Genomic DNA, 19,107 nt, shown 5'->3' with positions numbered 1-19,107 from the left:
GCTCCTCCGGTTCCCAAGAGGGTGCCGATGCTGTAATGCTGACAAGCCATGGGAAAGCATGGGAATATGACGTTCTTAAGGAATGCAAAGCATCTTGACAGTGCACCTCAAACTGGCCCTCACTTGAGAACAGCTACGATGGGCCAGACAGTTGGGATCAGATATCAGAGATAAAACTTCAAAGGGGAATTCCATCAAATGATTCAGTTGTAAAAATGTGGGGATCTTTTTTTTTTTTAATCCCCAGTTTCTGAACTTTTGTTTCACACAATCAGTTGCGTTTTTGGCATTACAATGCAATCTGTATTCCTTGGGGTTCAGTGCAATTTCTTTTTCATGGACTGTCCAGTTTAGACAGAATAATCGAGCTTGGAGTCCTTAACCATTTTTTTTTTATAGAGTGTTTGCTTTCCTTGGCATTGCACGCTATGCTCATAATTCTAGAGAGGGTACTGATTTCACTCCAGTGCCAGAGAACCAGGAGTGCTAATATATGGATTATACTATTCTACAGTATGTGCTTATCCACAAATAGTGCCCTTATTGTCACTCAAGCTTGGGAGGGTATTAGATCTTGGGAGTCCACTGTCTTATAATTTAACATATGTTTCCTTCTTGTAAATATCAAGGATTTCCAAAAAGGCTGCCCAATAAAGTACGAAATGCATGTTTTCATTAGGCACTATTATGAAAACATTATGAAGAGGCCATGGCAAATTAACATTCTTAACCAAATGCCAATCTGATAGCCATGGGCTGTGAGCCATTGGATTTTAGTGGAACTAGTACTTTTACAGCAATACACCAGACTTTAAGTCCATGTTGTGGACAATATAAAGTTTGTAGGGTTAGAGTATTTTTATTATTTTTTTGTGTTCTTTTTTTCCACCATTTAATTTATTTATACATACCACTGGCCATTCAGAAGAACAACAACAAATCATTCCTTTGTTTATGCAACAATGATATTAATGTGTCCTATAACCTCTTGACTATCATGGCAAAAGCCTCAAATTAGGGGGTGAATATATGCATAATAACAGCACTACATGGCCAGATTATAGACAGTCATCGTAGCATAGGGCCTGATGTCCTCAAGTTCAACCCACACTGGTGGAATGCCAGCAGGTACTAACTAATGGGGGCAGATGGCATAGATGGCATACTAATGGCACAGAGCTAAGGCTGAACCTTCGGGGTCGTGTTTGGGACGAGAGGGAGAATTCATATGGAAATAACACCGGTGCTGCCAAACAAAAAGAGACAAGGCTAATGGAACTAGTGAAATCAGAGTCGACTCATTTCTGGGAGCGTTTTTGTGGAAGTCTATCTCCGTGTGGGGAAACCGGGGTGGGTGGGTGCTAATGGTTGTGGTACTTTAACATAAAAAACAAATCAGTAGCATTGTTTGGAAAGCCTCATGGAAAGTTTTTTTTTTTTTTTTTGGTACAACAGAGAGAATGCGAAATGCTGCTTGGTTCACGGCCACTAGATGGGAACAGCAGGCTTCTGTACTCTGGATTAGCCTCTCTATTAACTACATCTACCATATATAATCAGGTCACTCTGCATAATGCTTACAGTTATTGATTTGGTACTTTAAAAATTTAAAAGTAAAAACTTTTCTTGTCACGGTAAGGTTGGGATAGTTGACCAAAAAAAAAAAAAAAAAGCTTTCAAACACCAGTCCAATAGTCTGGATACGAAGTCAAACACTTTGTTTAGAATTATAAATCACGGCAAATTGCTCGAATTGACGGTCTCTGACTCCGTGGCATCTGTGTATATGCCGAGTACAAGAATGCTGAACAATTCTTAATGTTTCAATTGTTCCATGCAGACATAATCTCCTCCTTAAGTGCAACCACCGTTCTGCTTCAATTCTGACAAACTACCGACCCCAAGAAAAAAAGTGTTAGCTCTTCATATTTACCATTCTCCATGCTGTCTGGATTTCTTCAGGTCTTCTTTAGCAGTTATTATCATGCTAGCTAACGTATCAGGGGTTAGATACAGTAAGATTTAACATTACATAAAGTTCAGAAATAATTTAAATTTAATAAATTGTTGCTGGGGGAATATCGTTTGCACTTTAAGCATGTGCAGGGTGTTTTAGTGGTGTAGTTCATGTTAGCTCTTAGACTGAAGTTATCTTGTCATATCAGAGGTGTTAAAGGTATAAAATAATCTTAATGGTGACTTTATGTTATTAGGTGAAAGACAGATAATAAATGTACAAAAGATGTTTTGTGAAAGGCACCACATTCAACCATTTTGGTACTTTTGTTTCTGAGAGTAAAGGAAATAAAGAAAACAAAAACATTAGCTATGGCTAGCTACAGTTTTGCTCACCCAAATGTTAGCATGAAACATGAAAACTCTGCTAATTAGATGTTTTCTTCATTTGGTGTAGATACAATAATTTACCAAGAATAATTAAACTAGGGTGTACTGGAATATTTATCTACTTTTAATTTTGTTCGTTTATAAAATTTTATAGGTTAATGGAATTCAAAGATGTAACATTACTTTATCAAGGATATTAGTTTGTGGTAGGAATCCGGTGTTATGTGCCAAAATATAACCCCAAACAAAATGAAAAATAAATTAATTAATGAATTAACACATAACACATATCTTAATATTATATTACCACAAAAATGTATATTTTTTATGATCAAATATTATATTTTTATTATAAAGAGTCCCTAGTCATGTGACAGGCTTCTAAAGACATACAATATTTATTTATTTTTTTATCTTTTTGTCATGTAATATGATCAGATTTCGAAAAAATTTTATTAAACAAATTTTATTACACTCACTCATCGTCTATATCACTTTATCTGCTATACAGGGTCGTGGGGTATCCCAGGAGACTTAGGGCACAAGGCGGGGTACACCCTGGACGGGGGCCCAATCTATAACAGGGCACACACACATTTGCACGCTACGGGCGATTTGTAAGGAAACCCAACAAACACAGGGAGAAAAAGCAAACTCCATGTACACAGACCTGAAGTGGGAATCAAACTCAGGTCCTGGAGGTGTAAAGTAAACTGTATGTGTTTAGATACAGTGTCATTGCAGGTTTGGTCATATACTGTAGTGTAGGAACCTCTTTAGTCCAACACACCATGGACTTCCATTATGGCTATAGTAGTGTAACATTTATACACAAATTCACACACTACGGAACTCTAATTAGGCTAATTTGCATGTCTTTGGACTGTGTAGGAAACTGGAGTACCTGGGGGAAACCCGCCAAGCACGGAGAGAACATGCAAAATCCATGCACACAGACTCCGAGACTCCAGGAATCGAACCCTTAACCCTAAACGTCTAAGGTGACCATGCTAACCACTACGCCACTGATTACACTCATTGAGCATTTTAATAAATCTAGCACTGGTTCTCATCGTGCATTCATTTCACACACAGCTCTATTTACTCCAGCCATATAAATGGATTCCCTCTCAGGGCGATTGTAAGCATGTGGTATTTTGGCTGCGAGCCTCAGGCGAGGAGGAGTCTGTGGCTCCCGCCCAGCTTGCCCAGACACACAGAGAGAGAGAGAGAGACAGAGAGACAGAGAGTGTGTGTGTGTGAGTGTGTGAGAGAGGGTTCAGTGTGAGAGAGCGCTCTGCTGTGTGAGAGAGCCGTGCTACGCTGCGGTGTGTTCAGGCTGTGACGGCACGAGACGGCACGCGTGTGCATTTATGGTCTGGAACGGAAACGCTAGACAGGGAGAAAGTTTAACACGTGCGCGTGTGTTTACTTCCAGTTTGAACTTGTTCTGGATCACATGTGAAGAGACGTGAACTATTTCACCAAGGAATGAAAACACCACAAACAGCTCGAGCATATTCTGCGTTCAGGTTTATTTCCTAGGATTTAAACAAATCCTTTTTTGTTTAGAAAATGAAGAACTTTATGAACTTGTGATTAATGATGCTTTGTGGGAGTTTTAAATTCCGTGCCATTCCCATGGCATGGCAAGTGATATTCGAGGTGCTCCTGTGCCAACTTGTGGCTGCAGCTTTCCCGCTGGAGATTGGCGTTTACGATGGCGAGTGGGGCAGGCCGGCAAAATGCGAGCCGATCACCATTCCCATGTGCCAAGGAATTGGGTACAACATGACAAGGATGCCTAACTTCTTGAAATACGATAGCCAAGTGGAGGCAAGTATAAAACTCAGAGAATTTGCTCCTCTGGTGGAATATGGCTGTGATGCCCATCTTCGCTTCTTCCTGTGTTCTTTGTATGTGCCTATGTGTACGGACAAAGTGTCCAACACTATCCCTGCATGCCGGCCTATGTGCGAGCAAGCGAGACAGAGGTGCTCGCCTATTATGGAGAAATTCAGTTTCAGCTGGCCGGATTCATTGGACTGTTCAAAGCTGCCAAAGAGTAATGACCCTAATTCACTGTGCATCGAGGCTCCAGAGAATGACACAGTGCCTGAGACTAGGAAAGGGGAGGGCATGCTGCCGGTACCCGCCAGACCCAGGCAGTCAGGCAGCGGGCATGGACAAACATCTGGATCTTGCGAGAACCAGGAAAAGTTCCAGTATGTTGAGAGGAGCAAGTCATGTGCGCCACGATGCACCCCAACCGTGGACGTGTTCTGGTCCAGACAGGACAAGGACTTTGCTTTTATCTGGATGGCCGTGTGGTCTACTCTTTGCTTCGTCTCGACTGCTTTCACAGTCCTCACCTTCCTCTTGGACCCACAGCGCTTCCAGTACCCTGAGAGGCCTATTATTTTTCTCTCCATGTGCTACAACGTATACTCTGTGGCTTTTATTATCCGCTCTGTGGCAGGAGCTGAGAACATCGCCTGTGACAGAGAAAACGGGCAGCTTTACATCATACAAGAGGGCTTAGAGAGCACAGGCTGTACCATAGTCTTCCTCATCCTGTATTACTTTGGCATGGCCAGCTCTATCTGGTGGGTCATTTTGACAGTTACCTGGTTTCTTGCAGCTGGCAGGAAATGGGGGCATGAAGCCATTGAGGCTCACAGCAGCTACTTTCACATGATTGCCTGGGGCGTCCCGGCTTTGAAGACCATAATCATTCTCACTATGCGCAAAGTGGCAGGCGACGAGTTGACCGGACTATGCTACGTCGGAAGTATGGACACGAATGCTTTAACTGGGTTTGTTCTCATCCCTCTGTCCTGCTATCTGATCATTGGCACCTCTTTTGTCCTCACCGGGTTTGTTGCGCTCTTCCATATCCGTAAGATCATGAAAACCGAGGGCACCAACACAGAAAAGCTGGAAAAGCTGATGTTTAAGATCGGGATCTTCTCGGTCCTTTACACCGTCCCTGCAACATGCGTGATCATCTGCTACTTCTACGAGAGACTCAACACGGACTACTGGAAGTTTAGCGCTCTGGAAAGCAAGTGCGTCTCATTTCCCGGGCGAAGGGTCGAGGACTGTTCTCTGGAGTCTTCCGTGCCTGCTGTCGCCGTGTTCATGCTGAAGATATTCATGTCCTTAGTGGTGGGCATCACCAGCGGAGTCTGGGTGTGGAGCTCAAAGACTCTCCAGACTTGGCAAGGCTTATGCACCAGGAGGTTGTCGATGAGGACGACGCACAAGCCCTGTCCTAACATCAACTGCAGCAGCTCGCACTGCCATTACAAAGTGACTTCCTTCCATGGAAACAAAACTGATTCGTTGGCAGACAGTCCTACGAGGGTTTGATAAAAAGTGGTGGCAGCTTGGATGAACGAGGTAGACATTTTAGCCAGAGAAGAAACAATAAAGGCAAAGGCTTTAACAGGTCATGCTGAGTTGATGGCACAGGTTTGTGGTGAACATGTAATGTAAATATAGGCATCAAGTAAGTTCAAGCTGAAATGTTTATTTATTGCAGCTATTTAAGTATTGTCACTGAATGCACTATACTGTACATAAAAATCGATGCTCTGAATAGCGGGGTGTAAGAATTTGGAAATATTGTATATTTAATTTTTTTGATGGAAGAACAATAAAAATTCTATATATATTTTTTGCAATGACTTTGTGTAATTATCTTTATTGATTGACATTTTTATGAAAAACATGATGTGGAATGTATTTGTAAAATGTATAAAGATTTAGGTTTAAGTTTTACGTTTACAGTTACTTTTTTATGTTTACAGTTACTTCAGTAGACATGACTGTAGACATTTGAAATGTTTTCCTTTGATCACACTTTTTAAAGAAATTTAAATTTTGCCACCTGAAAAAGATGGAGAGCCAAAGCAGTCTGAAATTTAGCTTCTGGAAATTCAACAATACAATTATTAGAGTTTTGCATTTAATACTGCTTTTTTTAATTTTTAATTTTTTTCGTTTTACATCCTTTCGTTTATAACGCTGGTCATGTGACCATTTTGAAACTGCATTAAAAATAATTCTTAATAAGAACGCAGTAAATTTCAGCTTTATTTGAAAACGTTCTGCTTATTTTGCATCCGTCTCGAAGGCCCAGTCACACTTTCCTAACTGACATGAGCTGTTATTGCAGGGTCTTTATTTTAATTCCGTATGTGTTCCACCAGGCTGCTGTCAGCTGATCACAGTCTTGGCTACTGCGCGACTGCAAAGAGACGTGAGATCAGAGTAGCTCTGGCCAGGGCTCTGGTCACGTTTACTGATGTGCTTGTACTTGTGTGTTTTTTTTACTGCTGCTTGTCCTCAAGGGCAGCTGTGCCTTCGCATGCCTTTTTTGACGTGTTTATGAAGTGCATCTGGATTCAGTGCAGAGTAACAGTGCAGAGAGCATGGAAGATATTTAGGAATTACATTTTGTACATATTCAGAGCTTTATACTGTTAGACCGGTGACATCTGTGTACATGTTAAAAGGCGATCGTCGAAGCCAACACCATTAGTCATATTTTGCAGAGTTTTTAGATGGAAGCTAATCCCAGGTCTAGAGTAAATAGGATTTGCAGAGACAAATTTCCCTGTCCAAATGAAGGATTAATATGTGTCCATAAAACTGTCCTGCTGCAATATGTACTCTATTAATTAAGGGTTTTTTTTTATATCCAAAATGTAAATATTTATTCGAACTAGTTTTATTGTGCATTCTCTTAGCAGCTCTATATTTAATTGTACAAACTGTTTCTACATCACAGTGTTCAGGCTTTGGATTTGCTACAATACATGTGTCCAAAAAAATGGTTAGTCTTGGCAACTGTGCATTTACAACATGATTTTTGCTTTTTTATCTCTAAGATAAGTTTTTTTTTAAGGTTCTGTCCTGAACTGTGAGACATTCCTACCTATAACATTCTGACCCAAACCATTTGTTATCATTATTGACCATGTTATCATTACGCAAAATGCACTTTTCAGCCATTTGTTCAGGTCTCCAGTGTATGTCCAAACAAATATCATGAGGAACAAAACATTCCCACCCTCTGTGACCTCATATAAGAAGAGCCCCTCCTCTGGCTTGGTGCTGCAGCTCTGGTGACACCAAAACAGTGCATTTGGTGGAGGAGGGAAATAAAAGGAGTTTAAGGTACAGTATGTTAAAATGCATTATCTGAAGGGTATTTTAGTTGGAGTAATAACACACGCTTCGACAGACCGCAAACTACGGGACCTTTTAGTATAGAAGAACTAGAGAGATTTATTACTTCTCAAACATAAAAGTAAAGTAAATGTTTGATTGGATTGATGCTTTTCTGAACTTTCAAAACACCTTTCACTTAACACTCAACTATATCATGTTCCTAAACCCAAAACTAAAAGATATTTGTCACAAAGATTGTCATGCAGATTCGTCCCACACAAATGGTTTTAGGTCGAAGTGTCGGTGCGACAATGCAGCGCCTGTGCCGCAAGAGCGCTCGGTTTATACAGAAACAGCCTTCATTATACGGCCCATCAAGAACCCTGAGCATAAAGGCCCCATTGTACACCTAGATGTTTAACGTCCTTAATGCTATTTTAGGCAAAACGTTGCTCAAAGAAGCCTCCTTTCCGGCCATCCCAGCCCGTTATAATGTGACCGTTAATGGCCTTGTAAGTGAGCTTGAGAACGGGACAAGATAGAACAGTTTTGTAATTGTCCCGTAACTCGGACGAGAAGCCGTGTGTATGTTTAACAAGAGGATCATTAAAGCACCAGGGACTTTCCCCTCCTCTTTTAAGGAGGAATAAGAGCAAAAGGATAAAGGGATAGTGCTCATTACCTGTTACCCCACAGGTAGGATCTCTTTCCCTGGGTGTTTGAAGTGTAAATAAGGGGTCGTTTTAAAAGCACACTGAGAAGCTGTTGCCACCCAATTTTTTTTTTTTTACCTTATTTTAAACTGTGAGCATTATTTACCTGCACTCACTTTCTGTACACACCTAAACAAAGTATTAGTTTTTTCAGGAAATAGAAGACATTGACATTGGAACTGAGTCATGTCTGCTTATTTGCAAACCTGGTAATGTGTAACATCCTGTAATATGTCAACTTTCTTGCGCAACAGGTGTATTTGGATGCCGTGCACCAAAGAACTTTCTACCTCTACAGTATCTACATAGTTTAACCATTTACAGCTGTTCAAGTCAGCACATCAACTGCATGAGATGCACTCAAGGGTGTGTTGGAGTGTTAACAATTCTGTAAGACTTTCTGTAAATTAAAAAGAAATCTAATAAATGCTGAGAAACTCCAGGATGGAAGTCTTTTTTTTCTAAACAGGATGATGGCACTTGCTTAGATTCATGGCCGTTATTAAGCAAAGCTTTGGATCTAAACCAAGGACCTTGTTAAAATCAGAAGCCATAATGCAAAAAGATGACTGGAAGTTGGATTGCACTGTTGCCATTCCTCTCCAGTGGTACCTTTTGGCATGTAAAAAAAAAATTATAAATTATGATGGACTTCGTGAGCGCTGATTGTCTACTTGCATCACATCCAAAGAAAGCAAGTTAAATCTGCTGAAAAATCTATTCGTTCGACGACTACTCACCTGGAATTCAAGGCTGCACCATTTAGAAAAAGAAATATACTGTATATAAACTTCATACCATGAGTACTGTATATTAGCACTGGAAATCGCCCAACTAGCCCGAATAGTTTCCGGAGCATGTGTGCCAGGAAACACATTTTGTATTTTTATAGTATTTATTTTTTTTTAAATCAGGCCTTAGCTTCTCTTGCCTGGCTTGTTTAGATGTGACAGTCAAGAGCAGGCCCACTGTCTGGTTCAGGCAATCCTCAAACCTCCAGACAGTTCAAGCTGACAAAAGGGCCTTTGCTGGGCTTTGGCTCAGACATGGGCTGCACAGAGACGGCTTTGTGCTGTGGCTGAACGTCGGAGACACACCGTGTCTTGTTGCTCGCCAAACTGTCAGGTCTCTCTGGTTTGCGCAAGCCATCCTTTTTAATCAGGTTGTTTCCTTCAGGGCTGTCATGTTGAATCGGAATCATACCACTGTAAAGGAAAACCCATGAACTCTGCACAAAACATCAAGGAAGAAACCTTAATTTTGGTTAAACTTTTTTCATATATTGAAGGCTATCTGATTATTGGTATTTTTTTAAGCCTGGCAAAGTACGCCGTAAACCTTCTAAAACCGATTGAGTCCATGGGAAAGGAAAAGGGCCTCATTAGGAAGATTAGCGATAGCCTACTGGGTTTTTATATCGAAATCTGTTTACAGCTTAAGCACTTAGCTTGTAAAACTGGCTGTCCCATGGCGGCCATATCAAGGTTCCTGTTATTAGTGAGATGAGACGCTCAAGGCTAGTAAAGCTCAGTGCCCCCAGCTGAGCCATGTGCTGCTAGTTATTCCCGCTCACGCTAGCCATGCTAGCGGCCTGTCCTTCTGGCATCCAACTTTCCCCGCTCGGGCCTGGCTGGCGTCACCTTGCTTGCCTTATGACTCACTCATGTCGGGTGATCATGCTAACGGTGTCTCGGATAACATTCCTCGCAGACTGCTGGCTTGCGTAAGGAAACTCATAAAGGTAATTAAGGTGTCTCAAAATGAGCGTGCCGGTCAGTTTAACAGCAGCTGAGAGGACTGTGGAGGCTTGTTCTCTTGGCGGCGAACTGTAATTACATTTTCCATGGTCATTTAGAGTGTAGGGGTGTTAATAATAAGCCTTGAGAGGATGTTAGAATTTAACTCGTCATGAATCGTATTCACACAATATGTTTTAAATCCCATATAACTCAGCTATGGTAGAAATAAAAACCACCCCAGCGCTTGTTTATTTAGGAAAGAGCTAAAGATCTTTGTGGAAATGTTGTCCTGCTATGGTTAAGGTCTGAAATAAGCGTAGTAGTTGAGTATTTGTTCCAAGCGCCAGTTGTTATCTCCTGCTCTAAGCCATATGGCTTGGGGCCTCCTGTCACATTGGGTTCATAGCAGCTCAACTCAACTTTTAATGGAGTCTGAAGTCGACTCTGGGCATTGCTGAATTGTTTCTCGTCCTGAATTTAAAATTGTCTGGAGATCATTTTTGTTTTGTATCTTAAAACATAGTCCCAGGTTAGGTTTTGTGAACCTATACTGAGGTCAGAATGAATAAGAGTGAACGTTGATCGGATTGTCCATTTCTGCTCCATCTATTTGCATGCCTCTTCATCTAAGCAGAATGTTTTGAAGCTCTTGCAGTGAACCCAAGTACACAACCTCACCCAAGAGCTCACCCAGACCGTGCACATTTTCTCGGCAGCTGCGGCTGCTGATTCATCCATCTCTGAAACAAGCCAGACAAAAAAAAAGGGCCTCCCACTCATGCTGAAAGTATGAGGCTCGGTACTGTAAATGATTGGTGAACATGCTCCCGTTCTTTTATTAGTGTGGTCCATCCATTGAGTTCTAATCCATCTTAATCACGTATTTTGACCCGAGCTTAACACAATGGCTGGAAGTTCTTCAAAGTTTCTTACCTATTATGTTGATCTTGGGTCAGAATGACCTGTTGTAGAGGGAAAAGCGCGAAAAGTTATTTGTCTTCCATGAATATTTTGGTGCTTGTGTCAGTTTTTTCCATGAATCACATATTAGTAAAAAAAAATATGCATATACAGTATGAAATAAGCATCCTAAAATTGTAGTATATATTATAGATTAAACAGTATTCTGTATATGTTATGCGTTGTGCTTATTTCATAATAATGCACATGCACTCACACACACTTAATTACACATTACTGGCAATATATATATTATATATCAGGTGTGAATATGTGTGTTCAAGGTTGTCCATGATAGACTCACATCCATCGCAAATTACAATTGCCTTTCAACTTTCACAGACTTTATTAGACACTATTTGTCAAGACTAAATAGACAATTAAAGACGCAGTCCCTGACTCATGAAAGAGTCAAATACACTTAAGAATCCTTGGCTAGGAAGAGTGCCACGTCCTGTAAAGTCCCTTCTGCTGCTGGCTGACATCAACACAATCCCCTACCTTCCCATTCGTACCACATTTCGAGAACGATGAGCCACAGTTCATTCGAAGTAAAAACTGGTATTTCTGGACATACTACTGAGAAAGGATCAATAAACTACAAGATGTTTTAAAAACATTTGTACGTATGACAGCCCTGGTGTTAGATCATGTGAGTGGTTTTCCTCACCTCGGTTATGAATAATCTTTGCATAACACGTTGCTAAGATTCAAAAGATGTGTACGTTATGCTTGGTGCCAGAAGAACTGTGTAGGAAGTGAACTCGCTGTTAGTCACATGTGTGGGAGCGCAGCAAGTGGGAATGCAAGGCGGAAGGCGAGCTCGGTCTCTTACAGGTGCCGGGCTCCAGGCTGACCTGCTCCAACAGGATGTGGTTTTCTCGTACCTCGCTGCAGGAACACTGCTGACTAACTGGGAATAGTGGAACTGTGGGGAGGAAGAAAGCCAGGTTGGAGTGGCGAGAACAACAGTGTGTGTGTGTGTGTGTGTGTGTGTGTGTTTGGCTGAATCAAGCACACATGTCTGTAATCTCAGCAAACCGCATCAGCGAGATCTCCGGGTGTAGCGTGCGATTGCTGTTATTATATCTGATCCGTTTCCCAGCAGATTCTCAGCGAGCAACGGAGGGAATATTACGCTTGGATGAGAAAATCAGCAAAGTCCAATTAGACAAACATGCGTGCACTTGAATAAGGGCTCGGAACATTTCGACTTTGTTCCTTAGACTTACATACAGGTGCGTGTTATAACAGAATGCTTGTGGGCTAGCTGAAGCGTTGGTACCAGAATAACAGAATAAAAGCTGTACTGCAATTATTTTTTATTTTAGAAGGGAACAAAAATTGTGCGTGTCAGTGTAAAAAAGAAAGAAAAAGAAAAGCACACAAAAGCATTCCTTAAAAGGTTAGAAATTCATCGAGCAGCATAAGAGCTGCATCACTTTGCAAATATCTGCTGGAAATAACTTTACTGATGTGAGCTTCACTCAGGATTGTGTGCTCCTTTGGCTGCTGCTTTTGTTTGTAGTAAAGATTAACAACATTAAACCAAATATAATGTAATTCATCAATTTAACCAGACACTTCTCTAAGTGTAAGCGTATTCATTTAATAAAGCTGTGATGTAAGGGAAACAGTCATACTTTTAACACTTTCATTGTCTTTTATAATGAATTAATAGACTAATATATAATATGATATTTTCTATACTGATATATAAACTTTTTTTTTTTAGTAATGCATGTGAATTTGCAGAAACTATTAAATAACAGTCTAGTATAAAATTTGTATTGAAAAAAATATATAATCCCTAAGACCTTCACACAGTGTCAGCTGTTGTTGCTTGTGGTTTGGGGTTAATAATATTGTAGCGTTTTTACGCCGGGAAGAATGCTGGAGAGACGAGTGAGCTTATTTGCTACCCAATGCAATGGCTGGGAGTACATTATTAAGCACACAGCATGTAAGGCATGAGCAGCACCTTCACTCAGGAGCCTACATCCAATTCAGCACTAGCTTGAACTGGAGCACACGTCACACACCCCTTACACAAACAGGGCCGAAGCCACCAACCCAAACACCTTTCCCCAACATGGTGAACACACACCGACATCCCCGCAAGGCATGCTGGTCGTCAGCCGCCGCCCCGCCCACGCCACAATATTTTATGTGCATAATTAGATTGAAAAAGTCAAATATTTCACATCCTCCACTCTTATGATCAACGAAGACATTGACAGATATGAGAAGTCAACTCTTTTTAAAAAGCCAATGGCATTGCTACTTTCTGTTACAAAAAACAGTAAAGTGAAACTAAGACCTGGGCAAAACAGTAGCTGCATTCGGTGGATTATTGAATAATACTGAAGCAGGGAAAAGGGTCACTGGTGGCTCAGCGGTAGGTTTCTCGTCTGCCATGCGAATAACCCGGGTCGATTTTCAGCCAATTCCCAAAATCCAAGCCACTGGATTGCCAGTGTCAGTTCCAAGCCCGAATAAAATGGGAGGGTTGCATAAGAAGGGGATCCAGTGCAAAACCTGTGACAAGTGGAAGCTGTTGCGTTTGCTACATCTGGTTACCTGGTTAAATCCACTACAGGCTGTTTTTCATTGGGTTTTTCTTCCCTGTTTTACTGAATTAAACTGGTTAAAGAAGAGGCTGATGATGCTGTAAAGTGATTTTTTTTGTATTGATTATAACTTTCCTTGATCTTATTTCCAGTAATTGAAGACACAATTAAAGCATAAATTTGCTATATTTTTATTAAAACTCAATTAACATAATATTGATACTAATACTCTATCCTTCAATAACCATAAACGCAGCTGCAGGCTGATTTGTCGACTATGACTGTAAAATCTGTTGAAGGTGGATATATAGCATTTTGAAAAATTACACAAAATTTGGGATAAACTTCAAGCAATTTTGACAAAATATTGTAATATTTGTGCTTATAAATACTTTTGTAATTAAAGCATGCACAAAATATTCTCCATCAGTTTTAATATAAAATAAATACATAAATAAAATTGCTTACTTACGGATGAACTAATGGAGTTATCTCATTTTGTTGACAAACTGGTTAAACTTATTACTAATCATATTTGTGATTTTCTGAGTTTTGATTGTTAGCAAAATTACAGACTAAGGAACCCTATGAACAGTTTTTGTGCATGAACATTTTGAATAGTCATTTGCTAAATAAAAATAAATTATGATAAGAAAAAAAAAAGAAACAAAAAGGTGTTGTGCATGTCAATATAATGCTATTTGGAAATGTAATGTACACCCTGCTTCACTTTACAACATGACATTTAGGGAAACAGTTACTGTAAGTGATGTCTCTTAATAATGTGACCTTTTAAAAATTTTTTTACATAAATTACAACCATTTACCAGCCTAAATAGAGATCAATAGCATTGACAGTTTTTTAATTGTTTATTTTGTTGTTGTTGTTGTTGTTGTTTTACTTTAAAGTGTTTATTGAGCATGTGATGACATGAAGTGTATTTGTACTCCCCTGCTGCTGCCATGCTGAACACCCATACCAGAACTGTGATGTTAATCGCTGCCGTGATTGACAGTGGACGCTGGACAGGTTTAAGGTCAAACACTAGTAAGCAAGGACATGTTTTTCTGGACATGCAAGTCCAATTCTAATAGAACTGCAAGTCCTATGTGAAAGCACATGTGCATCCATCGCGGCAAAGAGAGGTTCCATATGCTTAAGTGTTTATGTGAAGGGAGCACGTGTGCCAAGGTCTCATGAGAAAACAATCCCAGCCCTCCCCAAACTGGTCAAAGGGGTTTGCTCTTAGAGCCTTGTTCCCCTCAAGCTATGCCAAGGGAAGCTTATGATCGTACCCAGTGGGCAATAAAACGGGTTGGCGCCAGTGTTCGCGGCCTGCATTTTTCCTGTTAACCCATCTGTCAGCAGGAACTCCTGGACCTGGATTAAGAGCACAGGGGGTCATGTCTTGTTTGTTTTGCTGTCATTACGTTCCTCTTATGCACACATACACACATAGACACAGACTGAGAGCCAGACAGACAGACAGACAGACGGACAGCTGCCCTTGCCTTCTAATAACCAACCAATCTAAAATAATACCAAGGACTTTGTAATTTACTAATGGTGTCACTTATAAACACTCATCCTGTTCATTTCAATTCGTTTTTTCTTATTTGCTTTTACAGTTAAAGAAAAAGAAAAAAAGATATAAAAAATGCCTTAATATGATGTTGGGCCACCACAAACCACTTCCACCAGCTTCCAAATCCACCAGCTTCTCTGGAACCGTCCTGGAGGCATGAATTCTGTTCCGGCAAAAGGTTTTATACCTCCTTTGGTGCTTTGATAATGGAGGTAGAAAAGTACAGAAGTCAAGCACACACACCTCACACACACAAACATATAGTACACTAGCAGTAATTTGGGAACACTTAGACATGCCTACAGTGCATGTCTTTGGACGGTTGGTGGAAACTGGATGAGGTAAGGGACACAGACAGAGCACAAGGAGAACATGCAAACTCCATGCTCAAAGGACCAGAAGCAAGATTTGTTGGGGTTGATGGGGGGGGGGGGGGGGGGGGTAATTTTGCTGCCAGCAAGTTTGCTGCCAGTTATGTACATACCGTCACATTCATATCGACTTTCATTTTTCATATTTCTTTTTGTTCCTTTGTACACCACTACAAAGGCTTTGGAACAAAGCAATCAAGATATGACTGAAGTGTACGCTTCTTATCAGTTTTGCCACATTTGACTGAATCTGAGCAGAAAGTATAACTCTATAGACTACAGAATTCATTCTCTAACTTTTTATCAGCGGTCACATCATCAATAAACACCAGTAATCCAGTTCCATCGGCAGCCATACACATACACACTCACACACCCATACCATAACACCGCCTTCACCATGTCTGATTATAACTTGGTATGCTTTGGAACATGAGCCCTTTCTTTTCATCTTCATATTCTTCTTTTATTATCATTCTGGTAACTTAATCTTGAATCAGACTTCTTTTTCCCTAGCAAAGTCTAATCTGGTCCTCCTGTTTTTGGGTGTTACCAGTTGTTTACATCTTGAAGTAAACCCTCTATATTTACATTTCTAAAGACGTCTTTTGATCGTATGCTTTGAAGTTGGTTTTGATCACTTGGCTAGATGTGTTGAAGTGTTTTTGTTCACCAAGGAATAACTACTATGATGATCCACCTTAGGTGTCAAGGGTAGCTCAGTGGTAAAGGCATTGAACTATACAGAAGGTCCGAGGTTCAAACCCCATGGGCATTGTTGGGCCCTTGAGCAAGGCCCTTAACCCTAAACAGCTCAAATGTATAATGAGGGGGAAAAAAGAGTGTCTGCTAAATGCGTAAATAAACAGTAAATGTGTCCTTTACAACCTTTTGTTGTTGCTGAGCTCGCCAGTGCATTTCTTCTTTCAGATACATGAAAATGGAGCAAAATTATTGATTTGGTCCCTCCAATTTTTTTAATCTGTCTCTCTGATTGGACTTTTTTTCAGCCTAATGATGGCCTCCTTCACTTCCATCAGCACCTCTTTGGACTAAATATTGAGAATCCCCATGAACGGCTAACAAATGCAAATAAAACACTTAAAAGGCTACAATTAAATCAAATCTTGCTTTACTGTATGTCGAATCCATTGCGGTGAAGTACAGCCGTGGCCAAAGGTTTTGAGAATGACACATATATTAATTTTCACAAAGTCTGCTGCTTCAATGTTATTAGATCTTTTGGTCAGATGTTACTCTGGTATACTGAAGTATTACAAGCATTTCATGAGTGTCAATGGTTTTTATTGACAATTACATTAAGTTTACGCTGAGTTTACAAAACTTCTGTAATTCACCCCTGGCATGCTGTCAGTCAACTTCTGAGTCCATTCTTGTATAATCGATGATTAGAGTTTGTGAAAATTTGTGGGGTTTTGTTTGTCCACTCACCTTTGAGGATTGACCACAAGTTCTCAATAGCATTAAGGTCTTGGCAGTTTCCTGGCCATGGATCCAAAATTGCGATGTTTTGTTCCCAGAACCACTTAGTTATCACTGTTGCCTTATGGCAAGGTGCTCCATCATGCTGGAAAAGGCATTGTTCGTCAACAAACTGTTCTTGGATGGTTGGGAGAAGGTGCTCTCGGAGGATGTTTTTTCGTACTATTCTTTATTCATGGCTGTGTTCTTAGGCAAAATTCTAAATGAGCCCACTCCCATGGCTGAGAAGCGATATGGAGTCAAATCACTTATGCACGTCACTTATGGAGTCAAATGTGGGTTTATCGACTACTTTAATTTGTCAAGTATTTTGCTCTGTCTAGGCCTGTAGGTGTGTATTCAGGGCATGCTCAAGCATTTCACACCATCTGCACCATATAATAAACTGTAAACACACTTATTTTCATAATGTAAACTTTGTTAAACACATCAGCTTTTCTGTCGTGGTCATTTTTTAAAAGATATTATACACACACCGTTTGTCCATTATGGTGCACCGTTCATGTGGATTCGACATATTGGGTTTATTTTTAGTTTGATTATATAGCAAAAAGTGAAAAGAACCCTTACAACTTTAGATTATCTTCGAATGGGTTTCTGACCTAAAATGTTGCTTCCTCATGTTGTTAAAATTGGTCTTATTAGCTTCATGGTGGTTTTATACAATTTACAGAAAGAGTACATCTACTAATTGCTTTTTCAAACTGGGAGACAAGCTTAGAATCGCCGGTGTGGTTGCAATCTCTGGATACACAAAGCAGCGACCAAGGGTAATACTCAGGATAGTTTGATACTCTCTCTCTCTCTTTCTCTTACACACACACACACTTTGCTGAATAAGCTAAAGCCGACCACGCTAACCACAGCACAGCATTCCACTAGACTCATGGGCATTCTCAGCAATCTGTCTGGCCAGCTGGCTAATACAACACACCAATCTGTTATGGAGGGAGCATGTGTGGTTGTGGATCTCACCAGGACCACAAGTAATCAGGAGTCCAGTTCAGGCAGAAGGTCTCGCAAGTGGTAATAATTCTCCAAGAATCTTATAAGAAACAAAATGTGGACAAAAGCTTATTATGTGTTTTATTCCTTTTCCACCACAGCAATTTAAAATAGTGTATACATAAAAGATCTAAACAATCAGCCAAAACATAGTATTGGTGCTTTTTTTTATGTTATACATATAATACAGGAAATGTTTTTGGCCAAAGAAGCTACGTTTATGTAAAATTAAATTCCTAAAATTTTATGTTGCTAACTTCGGTCGTTTTGGAGAGATGATTTTATTGGTGCGCTAAAAATGGCCATTTTTTAGCGTTATTCTGTCTCACGTCAAATAATCATCATTTAAAATGTAAATGATTTCTATTTTTTAATGAGTATTGATATTAAAATTGACATAAGCTTCTGTAAAAACTGTTGCTTAAATAGTTTTTTTTGGTAAAAGCTTAAAGCAAAAAAACTGTAGTGTCTGTAACCATGTCAAATTCATGTTGCAATATCTTAACCATTTAGCATTTTAGAATAATACACTTTTTCTTTCCATTTGAAATCTAAATTGGCCAAGTTTTATCTGAATGACAATTAAGATAATTGAAAGATTTGAATTCAAAGAAGTTACAGACACTACGGACATAAAAGGATATAAAATAGTATTTAGCTTTTTATCTGATAAAAATATAAATGTGTATGCATATTTACAAAAACAATAAGGCGTGGATTGGGAGATACTGTAAGAAGCATTACAGTAAGTATTGTAAAAAAAAAAAGGTGTTATATGATTCTATCTGAAAATTCACTTTTTCGGCCTAGGTGAGACACTTTTTAGCACCGGTACCATGTTTCATGGCATCTTTTGAACATTTTAATAAGTTTTGCAAACTGTATGGAATTTATCACTTCCACTTTTTGGTGTAGATTTATGGTATACAATCTGATATCTACAAGGTCTACCAGAAATTTTTCAATACTTATGCAAAGCACTGTTTAACAGGACAAAGTTTCCCCTTTACAGTGACTCTTTTTTGTGATCCCAGAAAACATTTCCGAAAACCGACGGCTGTCACCCGTTATAATGAATTCCAAGGCTGGTGTTTTGGTGACTGTGCTTAACTGGGCTTGGAAGAGTGTGTGTGTGT

The 19,107-nt window shown here is 39.9% G+C and overlaps 1 protein-coding gene across 1 annotated transcript; it reads left to right on the top strand.

The window, feature by feature from the left end:
• The first annotated feature begins 3,609 nt into the window (after positions 1–3,609).
• Positions 3,610–6,032, top strand: fzd9a (frizzled class receptor 9a). Its single transcript, XM_053485514.1, has one exon. The coding sequence runs from the start codon at positions 3,949–3,951 to the stop codon at positions 5,716–5,718; it is 1,770 nt and encodes a 589-aa protein (XP_053341489.1). The 5' UTR covers positions 3,610–3,948; the 3' UTR covers positions 5,719–6,032.
• The last annotated feature ends 13,075 nt before the right edge of the window (positions 6,033–19,107 follow it).

Source organism: Clarias gariepinus, chromosome 24 (assembly GCF_024256425.1).
Source record: "Clarias gariepinus isolate MV-2021 ecotype Netherlands chromosome 24, CGAR_prim_01v2, whole genome shotgun sequence".
Lineage (NCBI taxonomy): Eukaryota > Metazoa > Chordata > Actinopteri > Siluriformes > Clariidae > Clarias > Clarias gariepinus.
Note: the sequence above shows the minus strand (reverse complement) of the source record. Positions and strands in the feature narration are given on the sequence as shown.

Coding starts and splice junctions, on each gene's coding strand:
- fzd9a (XM_053485514.1), top strand. CDS start 3,949: ATGATGCTTTGTGGGAGTTTTAAATTCCGTGCCATTCCCATGGCATGG.